Here is a 14,537-nt window from a genome sequence, read left to right on the forward strand (position 1 = left end):
TTACTGATGAAGATACATTCTTGCACTTGCAGTTTAAAGACTTTATTTTATTCAGTAGATGACTACCATAAGCATAAAAGAAAAACACAAGATATATCTATGTTCTTTCGTCACATTAAGTTTGCATAAATAACAGTTCTGTCTTTTTTACATAATTTACATATTCATTTTAAGTATTTCGCAGTGACGCATACATGCTGCACATAGACGATATCTAGTTGAATCTATTCTTCATAGATGTCAGCATACTATTGTCATATTCGTTCACTGTGCGAGAACAAGTTTTCTAAGATTGCAACTCCAGTTAAAAAGTTACGTTTCTATTAACAAGTAACGTGCTGTTAATGAAAATTTTGTTTAAATGTTCAGATTCTATATACATTATAAATCTGCAAAAGGTGTTTACTTTAATTAGAGGTCCAAATAATATTACATCCAATGGTGCAATAATTTGATTATGATTTTCTGGAAACAACAAATGTACATTTAATAAAGCTTCAGAATTTTTGAAAAAACAGTTTTCGAAAGAAATTTGCAGAAATTGTTTGAAACAGTCAAAGAGGTTATTTTGTTTTAAATATCAAAGAGGTTATTTTGTTTTGAGAAATATATAACTGCATACGTTAATGTTACATAAACTATTTTATAAAATTGTTCACTGTTAATTACATTGAATTAGTTATATTTAAGCAAATAATAGCTTGATTGTGTAGCATAAGTAACACCTGTGAAAGAAAGCGCTAGTCGTTCTAACACTAACATCTAACGCGAATTAGTTGCAGTTATACTGCGTACTAATAGAATATGCATCATGGCGGACCAATCGTACGCGCATGCGCAACGCGTTTGGCTCGTAATTTCATTTTCATATCTCTTTACAATCTCCTGTGTAATATAAACGACAACAAATAAAGAACGTTATTGCTGTTAAAATGTGTCCAACATGTTTGACCAAAGACTTAACGAATTTAAGCGACGATTAGACGAGTTTGACAGCGAATGAAACGAACAAGAAAATGCGCGCCAAGATGCTCGCATCCTATTGGTTCAGAATATTGTGACAGGTCTTCGAGATCGTTCTCGAAACATCTCGAAACACTTAAAAGCTATATAGACACCCGCGATTGCACAATATGCCAACAGTTGCATTTCCACCCGCAACTATAACACGTCTAATACAAATTAACTCCAACGTGAAAGTAAATTGTGTCTTAAAGTTTTCCTGAGTTTTTCATCAAGTGCATTCTACCAAAGGATTATACCTTGATTACGGTTAGTGTAAATTATTGTTCCTTGTTAATGCTTTGAATTAAGAAAAATGCTTTCTTTCTAAAAGTCTCATTCTTTCAAATCGCCCTCTATTTCTCACTTTCTATCTCTATCACTTCTATCTCTCACTCACTTTCTAGCTCTATCACTCTGATAGTAAAATTGGATTTATTGTTTCTTACAGATCGAAGGACAACATAGCAAGATGACGAGAAAAGGTATGCAATGGTATTTTTATTTATAATGAGAGAATTGCTTTGGGGAAAAGATTTATGTGGGTCTTAAAAAAACAAGGAGAAAAAAATATTTAGTGGTATTCGTGGCACTAATGGTTATATATATTTGGAGTTCGAGATTGGGAATTCAAACGTTCGTTTACGAATAAGGGAAGCACTGGCATGTACCGGTTGCATCAGTCGCTCGGTATGAGTCATCTTTATCAATACCTGGAAATGGATGTTCAATGCTCCGAGTTTGATACTATTTTCTTTTGTGTTTACGATAACATCATGCGTATGAGTTATCGAGATAATCGTAACAATTCTGCACCTTTCATTAAACAATTAGAAGATTATTTTTATCAAATTGCTGAAGTCAAAGATAACACCCGACAGAAATTTTTAAACAATATTTTATTATCGTAGTGCAAGGTTCATAATAAAAGAATCAAAAATGGATATAAAATTTACACCTCTGTATTATTGAAATATAAAAAGAAGAGTAATTGTGATCAACGTACAAAACAACGAAAATATAATGAAAATATAAGATTATAAAAATATAGTATTTTATTATAATGCTTTCATGTTTCAGCAAATATGAAATACTTTTACTTTTGATATACAGGAAACAAGCGTACGCAAAAACAGCGCGAAGCATCTGGTTCTCAAGTACCGCCACATCAAGCTTCTAATGCACAACCATCTGCATTAGAACAACAACAACCTGGTGGTCAAAAACAGCAACAAACTGTTTTACAACAGCAGCAACAGGGGTCATCTGCCTCACAACGGTATCAAGAACCTATTGTTTCACAACAGCAACAACAACCTGCTGCACAACAGGAAGAACAGTCAGTTGCTTCACACCAGCAACAAACGCAGTGGCAACAGCGACCTGGTTCACAATTACAGCAATCTGACGTTTTACAACAACGACAATATGTTGCTCCACAACAGCAACAACAAAATGCTGTTCAACAACAGCAGCAGCAACAATTCATTGGTGCACAGCAACAACGACGATCTCTTGCACCACACGGGCAACGACGATCTCTTGCACCACACGGACAACGACGATCTCTTGCACCACACGGACAACGACGATCTGTTGCTCCACAGCAGCAACAGCAAACACCAGCCTTGAAGCAACAGCAACAGCCATTGGCTCCACAACAACATCATACATTTGCTCCACAGCAACAACAGCAACCACCAGACTTAAAGCAACAGCAGCAGCCATTGGCTCCACAACATCATACATTTGCTGCGCAGGAACAACATCCACAATCAACTGTTACGCAACAAAATCTGCAATTAACTTCCCAGCAACAACATCAGCAATCAACTTCTCAGCAACAGTATCAGCAATCTGCTTCGCGGCAGCAACAAACCTCAATTTCGCAACAGCAACGTCAGTCATCAACTTCGAAGGAACAAAATCGATCAAGTCCGGAGCAACAGCAACAAATTATTCCAAAGCAACCACAGGTAAATAACAATAGTAAATTATTCTAATACAACTACAGATACCACCGATTTCAGACGAGGGTTTCAAATAATTAAATTGATAACTAATTATTAATTAATCGGTAGTTAATAATGTTATAGTTAAAATTCATTGTTAACGAAATGTATCATAATTAAGAATCAAATTGTCATCAGTTAGGAACAATTACTATTCGATTACAATTACATCATCGATTACAATTTGATTGATTAATTCTTAATTACCCTAAATTTTTAGTGTAAATATAAATTTCGAAACACAGTTTCCGATATAATAAATTCAATGTTTTCGCTGGAACAGCTCATCTCAATTTCACTGTATCGTTTGACCAGGAAACTGCTCTCAGTAGAAGAAGCGGAAACGGAAAATCTAATTTACCAAGTGATTTAGTTCAAATGTACTTAAACCAAATCCCATGCAATACCGGAGGTGGAAGACAGGGGAAGAAAATCCAGGTGTTAACAAACATGTTCAGAATCAATTTCGGGAAAAATTTTCCGGATACTATTATGCACTATGACGTTGTTATTACACCAAATGTGACGAAGTCTTTGTTCTACCAAGTTTTTGAGCAATATAGACTGAAACACTTTCCAAATATATTCCTAGGGTTTGACGGCAAGAAGAATGCATATGGCAGAGTTGATCTTCCGTTCGGTGATCAAAGCGTAAGTGATTAATAAGTTCATATAATTACTCACACTATTCGAACACAGTACTATTCTGGTGTTTGTACCTTTGCACAAAATGAGTTATTTTAGATATGATATTACTTATACTGCAGAGAGGTGAATTATTCATTACAGATTAAAAGTATATCAAATTCTTTTTGCTATAATATTCAGTTGAAAAATGCTAAGCAAAATGCAATTTTTTTTGTTAATATGACAGTGGTACGTTTTCTGTAAGCTAACAATATTTAGAACTCTTTTGAACTGAGAGATAGGTCTGTTCCGTACAAACGTCTGAAATGTAATTCTACTTCGGTGTAAGGTTGTATTCTCAAGAGTAAACAACTGTAATTTAAATGTAACGAATACCAGTTTTGACAAGAGACAATTTGTAATGTATCACACAGGGAAAGGTAAAACTTACCGAGAAATAGCACAGTTAGTAATGAAGCAGAGTATAATAGCAGACGTTAAAAGATGTAAGGAAAATCGTATCGAATTTAAGAAAACCTCGAATTTTGAATGTAAGCGAAAAAAGAAACTTAATACGAAAAATTAAAAAAAATCTGCAGTGAAGTATAGCTTCAGTTTGTCATGAAAGTGGAAAGAAAATCAGTGCTGAAGCTGTGCGTAGAATAATGAGAAATATAATGGTCGAATAGCAAGAACACATTAATGACTAATCGGAAAAGACTGATTTTTTCCCGGAAAATTTGCTGAAAAGTCTCAAGATTGACGGAAGGATGTTATTTCTGCTGACAGGAGTAAATATTGTATCTTTGGTTCATATAGGAAAGGTGTAATGTAGCGAAAAGACGGTCAATGTTTCATATTTTTGGAAAATAAACAATATAACATATAAAACATCCCTTAATGCAATAGCAAACACAGAGTACTGCAGTGACCGAATAATGTGAGAAACTCTAAATAGAGTCGCATAATTCAATACATTTTACCCCGCAGATAGAAGACGAAGTAACAGTTTTTGACCCGGTGAAACAGCAAGAACGTGTTTACAAAATGTACCTGCAGAAAGCAGCAACGCTTGATATGTCATGGTTGAAAAATCCAAGAGGTTTAACAGACAGCGAACGAGAGCAAAATTGCATACAAGCATTGGCTACTATTTTCCGTCATGGACCCGCGTATCACTTTACTCTGGTAAATTATTTCATAATTCTGTTTATGCAAAAAATAAAAAATCTGAATATTTCATTTCGTGGCCATGTAATACAATAATCGAGAGAAATTTTCGAACGAGAGCATATTTAAATATAAAGCCACATTTTACCGTTCGATAATTTATCGTCCTACAATTATATTACTTCAACAATGTTCAAGAATATTGTACGCAATAATCACAGTATAACTATTTGCAATAGTATAAACGTATGAATTGATGTAGTATCGTCTACACAGGTGGGCCGATCGCTTTATCAAAAGCCAGAAAGAGAAATACCTTTAGCAGATGGCTATAACTTGTGGACCGGTGTATTTCAATCGGTACTCGTTAGAAACAGAGTCTATTTCAACGTCGACGGTAATGTATTCACACATTTACTTGCGTAACTATCTTATATGTATAAACTTGTATCATACATGCACAATACATTTACCGGAGACTTTATCAGCATTCAATTGATACATGTTCAATATGATTTACACGCAGTGGTTTACAAGGCATTCCCCAAAGAGCAATCTGTTATTGATTTCCTGAAGGACGTGTGTAAACATCCTAGAGACCCAAAACCTCTATCAACTTTACAACCGGAAATTATTAAAAAAAATGAACAAAAAATAAACAACAGTTTAAAGGGGTTAAAAATACGATATGAACTGCCTGGACAACCCACAACCAGAAGAGTTTATGCTATTAATAAATTAAGCGCATGTCCAAGAGAGAATAAATTTTCTCTGCAAGATAATACGATGTGCACAGTGGAACAGTACTTTTTGAAATACAAAAACTATACTATAAAGAATCCGGAACTACCATGTCTTTGGGTTGGACGTATGGAGAAACACATTCATCTACCTATGGAGGTACACGAAGAATTTCTAATCCCAAATCGTTAATTCGAAGAAATTAGATAATTTTCTATTATTATCTTTACAGCTGTGCACGATCGTTGAGGGACAAGCAACCATGAAAAAACTGACTGAAAATCAAACGACTAAAATGATTTTACACGCTGCGGTCAATGCTAAAGAACGTTCAAAAAGAATCACGACTGCTGTAAGCACTTGTAGCGTTTAGACATTCGAAAAGTTATGTTTTTAATTCTAATATGATATGATTGCAGCTTGAAAGCCTGAAGTTGGATGAACAACCAATCTTAACGAAGGAATTTCAGCTTTCCGTAGACGGACAATTCGAAAAAGTACCAGCTAGAATTCTTGATGCTCCCAAGTTAGAATATTCTAATGGAGAAGTTGCCGTGACTGGAGGAGAATGGCGATCACTAAAATTTTACATTCCGTGTAATTTGCCAGATGAGTCATGGACTATCGTGAATTTGGATAAATTTGTAAAATACACTGAATTATACGAATTTCAAGAAACGCTACGAAGGGAAGGTATGATATTAAAATTTTATGTATTTAAAATTCGTATGCTTATATTTGCATTTGCAATCTTAAATATTTGCAATTAGGATCAGTGTGAGTTTTGGAAAAATCGTGAGTTTCTGCAGGGTGTAATTCGTACAGGGGGTGATTTAGTAAAAATTTCTTCAAATTTTGTTTTCGAGAAAGCTGAAAATGTTTCAAAATGTTTGCACATCTCGTAATAGCGCAATGACATACTCAATAACATTTACTAATTAAAATTGACTATTTTAAGTTAAATTTAAATAACTTTCGTTAAATAAAATTTCTGTAAAATATCGTAACTTTCACTTTCGTGGACCATCAAATTCCAAAGCTCTAAAATTTCAGAACTTTCAAACTCCACACTATACTCCACTGTAAGATGTTTTAATATTAAAATCTTTTTCTTAGCTGAAAATGTAAATATGAGAATTGGCAAAGCACTGACTCCTTTTTCCACCGTAACCCTACAGAGGAATAACCTTACTGACATTATAAAATGTCTTGAAGAGAAAAAGAAGAAACAGCTAAAATTAGTAATAGTTATAATTCCTAATTTTGATGATGCATACAGTGAGTACCACAATTTCTACATTTTGCAAATTACAATTAGTAAAATCTTACGATATTTCAAGGTAAAGTGAAGCAAACTGCAGAACTGACAGTGAGGGGCGGTGTACTCACTCAGTGTATAAAATCGAAGACTTTGTCGAGAATGAATAAGTCAACGGCCATAAATATTTTATTGAAGATAAATTCGAAACTTAATGGCGTTAACCACGTTCTAGCTCCTACTTCTCGGTAATTAATTATAAGAACTTCACTCTGAGAACCTTGACCATAATATATTTTTTAGAGATCAATGTTCTGAGCAACTTTTATATTTCTCAATCTTTCTGTGTCAATAACTTGTTCATAAACAATGACCGAAGAGAAACTTAACGAAAAACTTAAGAAAAGGTCAAGGTCAGAGCAACGTCTGCTCGATCCATTTACCTATACTCATGTTACTTAATTTAAATTACTATTAGCAAATATTTTTTTTAGACCAAGATGTTTAAATGAACCGTGCATGTTGGTCGGTGCAGATGTAACGCATCCTCCGCCCGAAGATAAAAACAGGCCTTCGATTGCAGCCGTAAGACATCTTTAATTTAATTTTACATACTTACTGTACATATTCAACAATCGGTATTGTTTCAATATAGGTTGTTGCGAGTCATGATCTAAACCCCTTTCAATATAATGCTAAAATTAGACTCCAGCCACCAGGAACAGAGCACATTCAGCATTTGAAAGAGATTATGTACGAGCAATTAAAATACTTTCAAGACAGCACAAATTGCGAGCCTAAAAAAATTATTTTTTATCGGTACGTTTAATACACAGGATTATTTTATTTAATATATTTAATACAATATATTTGGTGATCACGGTTACGGTTCCTTTGTGTATATCGACAGGGATGGTGTGGGCGATGGACAGCTCCCGGAGATCATGCATTTTGAATTAAACGCAATAAGGAAAGCTGTTGCAGAATTCAAAGGAACTAGCGAAGACCCGATTCCGATCATATTTCTTGTAGTTCAGAAGAGACATCACATTCGTCTTTTTCCAACTGATGGAAATTGTGATAGGAATTTTAACGTGCTACCGGGTACCATTGTTGATACAGAAATTACGCATCCTAAGCATATAGATTATTATCTCGTATCCCATGCTAGTATTAAGGTGAGTAGTATTCATGTTACGGTATATCAAGGTGATTGAGTCAATATTTCATATTGCTAGTAAAATTAAATCTCAGTTATCGTGCTGTTGGAATAATTTAAGATTTTGAAGGGGAGTATTTGAAATTGGTACTGATTTTAAATTGGTATTGATTTTAAATTGGTATTGGTTTTATTTTAAATTGGTGTTGGAAGATTTCTCGGTTAATATTGAACTTTGAATAGTTCAAGGATTGATTAGACATGTGACAAATTTTGATAATAGGGTACTGCTCGACCGACAAGGTACAGATGTCTCTGCAATGAAAGTAACTTATCAGAGGATGATCTTCAAGAGTTAACGTATTATCTTTGTCACACGTACGCACGATGCACGAGAAGTGTTAGTTATCCTGCGCCCACATACAATGCTCATTTAGCAGCTTACAGAGGCAAGACTTTATTTAATGAGTAAGTTACACATATTATTAACCTTAGTTAGTTATTATTAACCTTAGTCTTATAGTATACTTATAATTTATAATTTGCGCAGATATCGTGTGGGGGACCTGACTGGAGCGCGAAGTAAAATGAACATACAGATGTTTGACAATCCTATGTATTTTGTGTGATATTTCCGTTGTGGAAATAACACGGATCATTTAGATTGAAATTAACATAGATCATTTAGATTGTAAGATATCATCTATTAAGTTCTATCATATTGTTCGTCACTTTCAATTATTTCAGTAGTAATTTCATTTCCAGTAAATCTGGTAAACACTTTTTATATTATTTAACCATTTTTATAGAAAAACTCCTCATATATTTAAAAAATTGCCTTTAAAATTATTATTGATATTGTATTATTAACTTCTCTCATTATTGTTCCATCATATATAAATAACATTTTAACCCTTTAACTGCGGGGGTAGTTCATAAACTACGTGTTGAAATTATAGTCAGAAGTGGGTTTGGTATATAAATAACAAGATAATTTTTGCTAATATTAAATAGTTCAGATCTAAAAATAAAATAAAAAAAAACTTTTATAATAGAATATTAGTTTAGTAATATGATTAGATTAAAATTAGTTAAGATTAAATTAAAATCTTAAATTAAAATCTTAACCAGCAGTTAAAAGGTTAAGTGTCATTTTAAATCATTTTAGTTAGTAATATCGTTTTCAGTAAGACTGTAAACAATTTTTAACGTTTTTTATAGGAAAAACTTTCATATATGTAAAAAAATTGTCTGTGATATTGTTACAGATATTGTATTATTAAATCAATCATATACACATAACATTTTAACCCTTTAACTGGGGGTGTAGTTTATAAACCACATAGCTAATTTTTACTAGTATCAAATAAGGTTTATATACCATTAAAAATAAAATGAATAAAAAAATTTTTTAAATAGAACATCAATTTAATAATAAGGTTAGATTAAAATTAGTTAAGATAGAATTGCAACTAATTAAAAAAAGTACAAAAAAAGCCGGCAGTTAAAGGGTTAAGCATTTTAAATTATTTTAGTTAGTAATTTTGTATTCAATGAACCTACTAAACAATTTTTATATTATTTCATAGTTTTTTATAGGATTTTTATATATTTAATAAAGTTATCAGTAGTTTATAGTGTAATGCATTTTGTTTAACATCTATGATAACACTATCAAACAGCCAATTGGCGTTTCTATTTTCGTTCATTATTTCTTAAAATTCCAAATATCCAATTCTTCTAAATCTCCTAAATTTCCAAATTAAATTTCTATATCTCCCAAATCTCTAAATTACATTCTCAATTTTCCAAATCTCCAAAATAAATATCCAAATCCCCCAAATCTCCGAATCCCGATAAAAAGAAAAATAACACTAGATGAAACGTGTACGAACTACAATTTACAAAATAAACAAATTGCGCAAACATCCAGGAAACATCGTAAAAAATTCCCTAATTTTTAACCACCATAACAGCGTACCAATTTGTCCAGCAGTACGTACTTGAATATTTCATGTTTCAAAGAAGCGAAAAAAATATCAGGTTCCGCGAATACGCATTGTTTTAATCCGCAAAACGTTGAATTTGTTAAATATTGCCAGTGTGTTGTGGACATCTCGAAAATTATATTCCGCGAAATTAGATCGTTATATGGAAACAAAGAACTCGAGGTCACTGCGAATGGCACAGTGAGGAATGTAATAATTATACATATTTTCCCTGAAAAAATATTCGTTCATTCATCAAATTTATGAATGGTGTACCAGTTTTTGCGGGGTAACTTTTGGCCTCGCATTTTTAAAACGGATTTTAGAAATTTCGTTGCATGAAACGTAAGCTGATGTTTTTACAAATCATTGTATTTATAAATTTTTGTAATACAGTTATGCGATTAGTTTTCAATAATATTTTAATAACGTTAATAATTATTATTGAATTTAATATATAATTTTCAATATGATTATTGATTGATTGATTTAATATGGGCCTCGACTGCTATGATCATTGGCCCAAATATTATTACTGAATATTTAATATAAAGTGATTATTGAAATATTAGAAAATTATATTTAGAAATTAATTAACTTCTAATTCATTTATTAGAAATTAATTAATCGATGTCTGAAATCAATCATTATCAGTCAAATATGCAAGTTGATTATAAAATTCTTGAAATATGTATAATTGGAAAAGTTCCGCAGAAGATTCTCAAAGTTCATCGTTTGATCGACTTTATAGACGCGTATAATTAATATCATCTATTATTACGTATCGAAGTTTTGTCTTTAAAGATTACGAGATGAAATCCTCCTGTTCTGGCGTTATTACGTATCTTTAATTTTTAAGAAACAATTTATATTAATTTATAAGAAATAAATAGTATGAAAACATTAATGAGGAATTATCACGAATACGTACAAATGTTGAACTATAATATTAATACGTAAATTACAAAATCAAATCTTTGTATTCCTATTTTTGGAAAATAAAAATGTTTAACATTTAATACCTGCAAATTATTAATTATTGTAATAAAACTTATAATAAATCTGCAAATTATTAATTATTGCAACAAAATTTATAGTAAATTTAATTTTCTTTTAATTTTAATTTTTTCAGTATTAATACTTTAATTTCTATGACTGAATTTAATTTAATGAAGAAGAAAATATTTTAAATTACCAGCTTGTAATATAAGTTTGTAGCGTTTCTTTTTCCTCTCGAAATAAAATCTGTTGCGATGTAAATTCATTCACGTTAAACGATTAGCTGCTTCATTTATCTGTAAAATTTCTTTATTATATTTTTTACTTCAAATTGAAATTATGAATTTCTGGCTCGGTCGATACTGGGTTGAAATCTCTTTCTCATTACAGAATTACAATCCAATACGCTTCAATACAGAAATTCCTTAAATTAAACCTTAAATTCCGTAAATTCATCCTTTAATTGTTTGTAAGACAATAAATAAAGTACTTATAACACTTGTAAGAATTTGATCTATAGGTTTAATTACCATTTTGGACAAAATTATTTTAAGTCATTTTTAATTTAGTTCTTAACAAAATTATTTTAAATCATTTTTAATTTAATTTTGAACAAAACCATTATAAATCATTTTCAACGTTTTTAATTTAATTTTTTATAAAATCATTTTAAATCATTTTTAATTTAGTGTTTGACAAAATTATTTTAAAGCATTTTTAATTTAATTTTTAACAAAATCATTATAAATAATTTTCAACATTTTCAATTTAATTTTTAACAAAATTATTTATATCATTTTCAATTTAATTTCAAACAAAACCATTATAAATCATTTTTAATTTAATTTTTAACAAACGATTTTAAACATTTTTAATAAATGAAGAATTGTTGAAACGAAGAAGAAGTAACGTAAACAAGGTTTACATTTATCCTATTTCATTTTTTATCACTGTCACAAAAGATGAACTCTGCTTCCTCTCTACGATGAATACAGCTTTTTCGATATTTTTTTCTTTCGTTTAAACCGGCGAGCCCGAAATCACCGGAAATGGACGCGAGAACATTCTTCCTCCTCGGTGTAATGGAACTTTTTGGTATTCGCGACACTGTCGAGGTGACTTCCTTAAATTTTCACTCGAAGATTACTTACGAAACGACGCTTTATTTTCTGCCAGAACCATTTCCTCGAAAGTATTATCGTGTAGTGCGGAAAATTACGGTTATAAGTCTGCGAAATGTTAGTGTCCTTCCCATTTTATAAAAACAACTGCGTGTAACGCTTTCAGCTATATATTTCGATCAGAGAATATCTTTTTATGGGTTATAATTTTATAAATAATAAAAATAATTTAATAACTTTTATAGCATAACAGTTTTCTCCAAACATTTGTTGTTCAGTTCTTGAATTAACAAAAATTTCAGTAAAATTATGTCGCGAATATTGAATAATAATTTTAAATTTGTTTAAACTTGAAACTTTCAAAAGGTTTAAATTTAAAAGAGGTAAACGTATTATTTAATTATTAACTAATTTGTTATTAAATTTTGTAAATTTCTAAATGTGAGAGAGAATTGTGTCAAAACTCTAAGAGATTATTGTATTTAATTATTAATGTATCAAGCGATTATTGAATTGAAATAAAGTAACCTTATAAAACCTGAAGAGGTAATTATTACCTTAACAGATTTAAAACGAATATTAATTATGAATATTGACGATTTAACTACAAAAATGTTAAAGAATAGTTTAATTACGAATAGTAAAAAATAATTTGACAATGAATATTAAAAAATTTAACTATGAATATTAAGAAGACAAACGGCAGAAATTAAGTGATCTGATTTAGCAATTCAGTTAACCACCGCATGCGATTGAGGTTAAGGTTCGGTGTCAATCATTCGAACAAAACAGACATTATGTACATGCAACTATGAAAACAAATTGTCTAAAAATTGACAATCTGTTTATTAAAGTGATTTGAAGTTGTCTTTCATGCTATTACTTTATTCTTACCCTTAAAAAAAATACAGTATTCCAATTTCATATTTTAATCTTAAATAATGATGAATGAATGATGCTACTATAAAAAAGAAAACAAATTCAGCAATTTTTATAAGAAATTTTAATGGCATAGAGTTTCAGGAAATACGTCATACTTTCATCAAAATCCTTTTCCGTCCACTTTGAAAAGAAATTTAAACCCAAGTGACCCTTCCGCGGTGCACTTTGATACTTCTTTTTAACGAAAGTACTTTTCTATCAGATTGACCGTTGGTCTCTGAAATCCATTATTTTTCCGTCTACACTTTCATACTGTTATCCCCCCGAAAATTCGTTTCTGTCGTAAAAACGCGTCCACGAACAACACGAACATGTCTTGAAAGCGAACGATCGATGTGAACGACTCGAAAGCTGTGTCTTTATGTACAAAGAAAACAGTTCTTGCAGAACGTGGCGCCATTATATCAACGAGGAAGTAACGAGTACTCTTTCTAATTAAATTTTCCACCATGACAAGTATAATATTTAGTGTTTCAAATTCTGGAAGAAGGTGGAGACTGTTTGGTATTCGTTTTGCTATTGGAGACCACGTGGGAAGTTGAAGAAAGTGTCGAAATTTTAAAGTTGGCTTTGGTTACATTGCACTGGAAATTTTGGAAATTCTCAATACAGCTCAAGTTTTTATTACAATTTACCAAATGTATATATAAGTTTTATAACAATAACACAAATGTTTAGTATAACGAATCAAATTTTCAAACTTAACGAGTCGAAATTTTATTTTGGACATTACATATTGAATATACTTAATTTTTGTTACTTCTGGTATGAGAATGAAATCAACAATTAAAATTAAAAGAAAACGAAATCAATCAAGTTAACAGATCATGTGAAATGAAATAATTTATTTTCTTCTTCTTAAGAAATTGAAATCATCTAAAACATTGTTTGCTATGAGTAATAATAATGACACAAATTTAGATGGCGAAATGTGGTGAGCCAGCCTGTATAAATTGCGTTTAAATTGTGTATTATAACCTTTTTGCAAAAGTACACATTAATCAGATAGGAACAAAAATAGAGAGAACACGACTTTCCATACATATATTCATCCACAAATAACTTTTCCTTTCATTCGAACCCCTTTAACATTGAACCGATGCACTCGCGAATGGTGAATGTATAGAGTGTCCTACGTTCAAACGCAATTCGCATTCACTTATCGCCAAACTCAAAGTAAACGCCAACTTCTAGATGGAGTTTGCTAAATTTGCACATCAAACACTGGTAACTGAAGTTCTCCAACATAAAGAAAATGGTTACTCACGTACGGTGAAAAATAGCGGCACACTTTTTACTTCACACTTTATTTGCACTTTTTAACGGGCGATCGATTTACGAAAGTTAGGTTCACCTTTAACCCCTTCGCTACGGCACATTTCGCCCATAAATCGACCACTGTGGAGAAGTAATTGCAATACGATAGTTGACACGTTTTATCAGTTAACTTTTTATTAACTTGTATTATTTTTACGTGTTAACAGATATAAATAATTGAAAAATATTCTGCTTGTATAA

The 14,537-nt window shown here is 31.2% G+C and overlaps 1 protein-coding gene and 1 long non-coding RNA gene across 2 annotated transcripts in view; one reads left to right on the forward strand and one right to left on the reverse strand.

The window, feature by feature from the left end:
• LOC143265782 (uncharacterized) overlaps positions 1 to 14,537 on the reverse strand; it is a 50,347-nt gene that overhangs the window by 31,522 nt on the left and 4,288 nt on the right. The window lies entirely within an intron of this gene.
• LOC100874748 (protein argonaute-2) lies at positions 280 to 10,370 on the forward strand. The gene is made up of 16 exons (XM_003705639.3): positions 280 to 1,272; positions 1,454 to 1,487; positions 2,116 to 2,978; positions 3,330 to 3,665; positions 4,632 to 4,829; positions 5,088 to 5,208; positions 5,338 to 5,711; positions 5,785 to 5,904; positions 5,972 to 6,245; positions 6,669 to 6,830; positions 6,893 to 7,058; positions 7,305 to 7,395; positions 7,466 to 7,629; positions 7,721 to 7,988; positions 8,253 to 8,437; positions 8,520 to 10,370. Exons 2-16 carry the CDS (start codon positions 1,475 to 1,477, stop codon positions 8,596 to 8,598), a joined length of 3,414 nt encoding a protein of 1,137 aa, XP_003705687.2. The 5' UTR covers positions 280 to 1,272; positions 1,454 to 1,474; the 3' UTR covers positions 8,599 to 10,370.

Source organism: Megachile rotundata, chromosome 2, assembly GCF_050947335.1.
Source record: "Megachile rotundata isolate GNS110a chromosome 2, iyMegRotu1, whole genome shotgun sequence".
Taxonomy (NCBI): domain Eukaryota; kingdom Metazoa; phylum Arthropoda; class Insecta; order Hymenoptera; family Megachilidae; genus Megachile; species Megachile rotundata.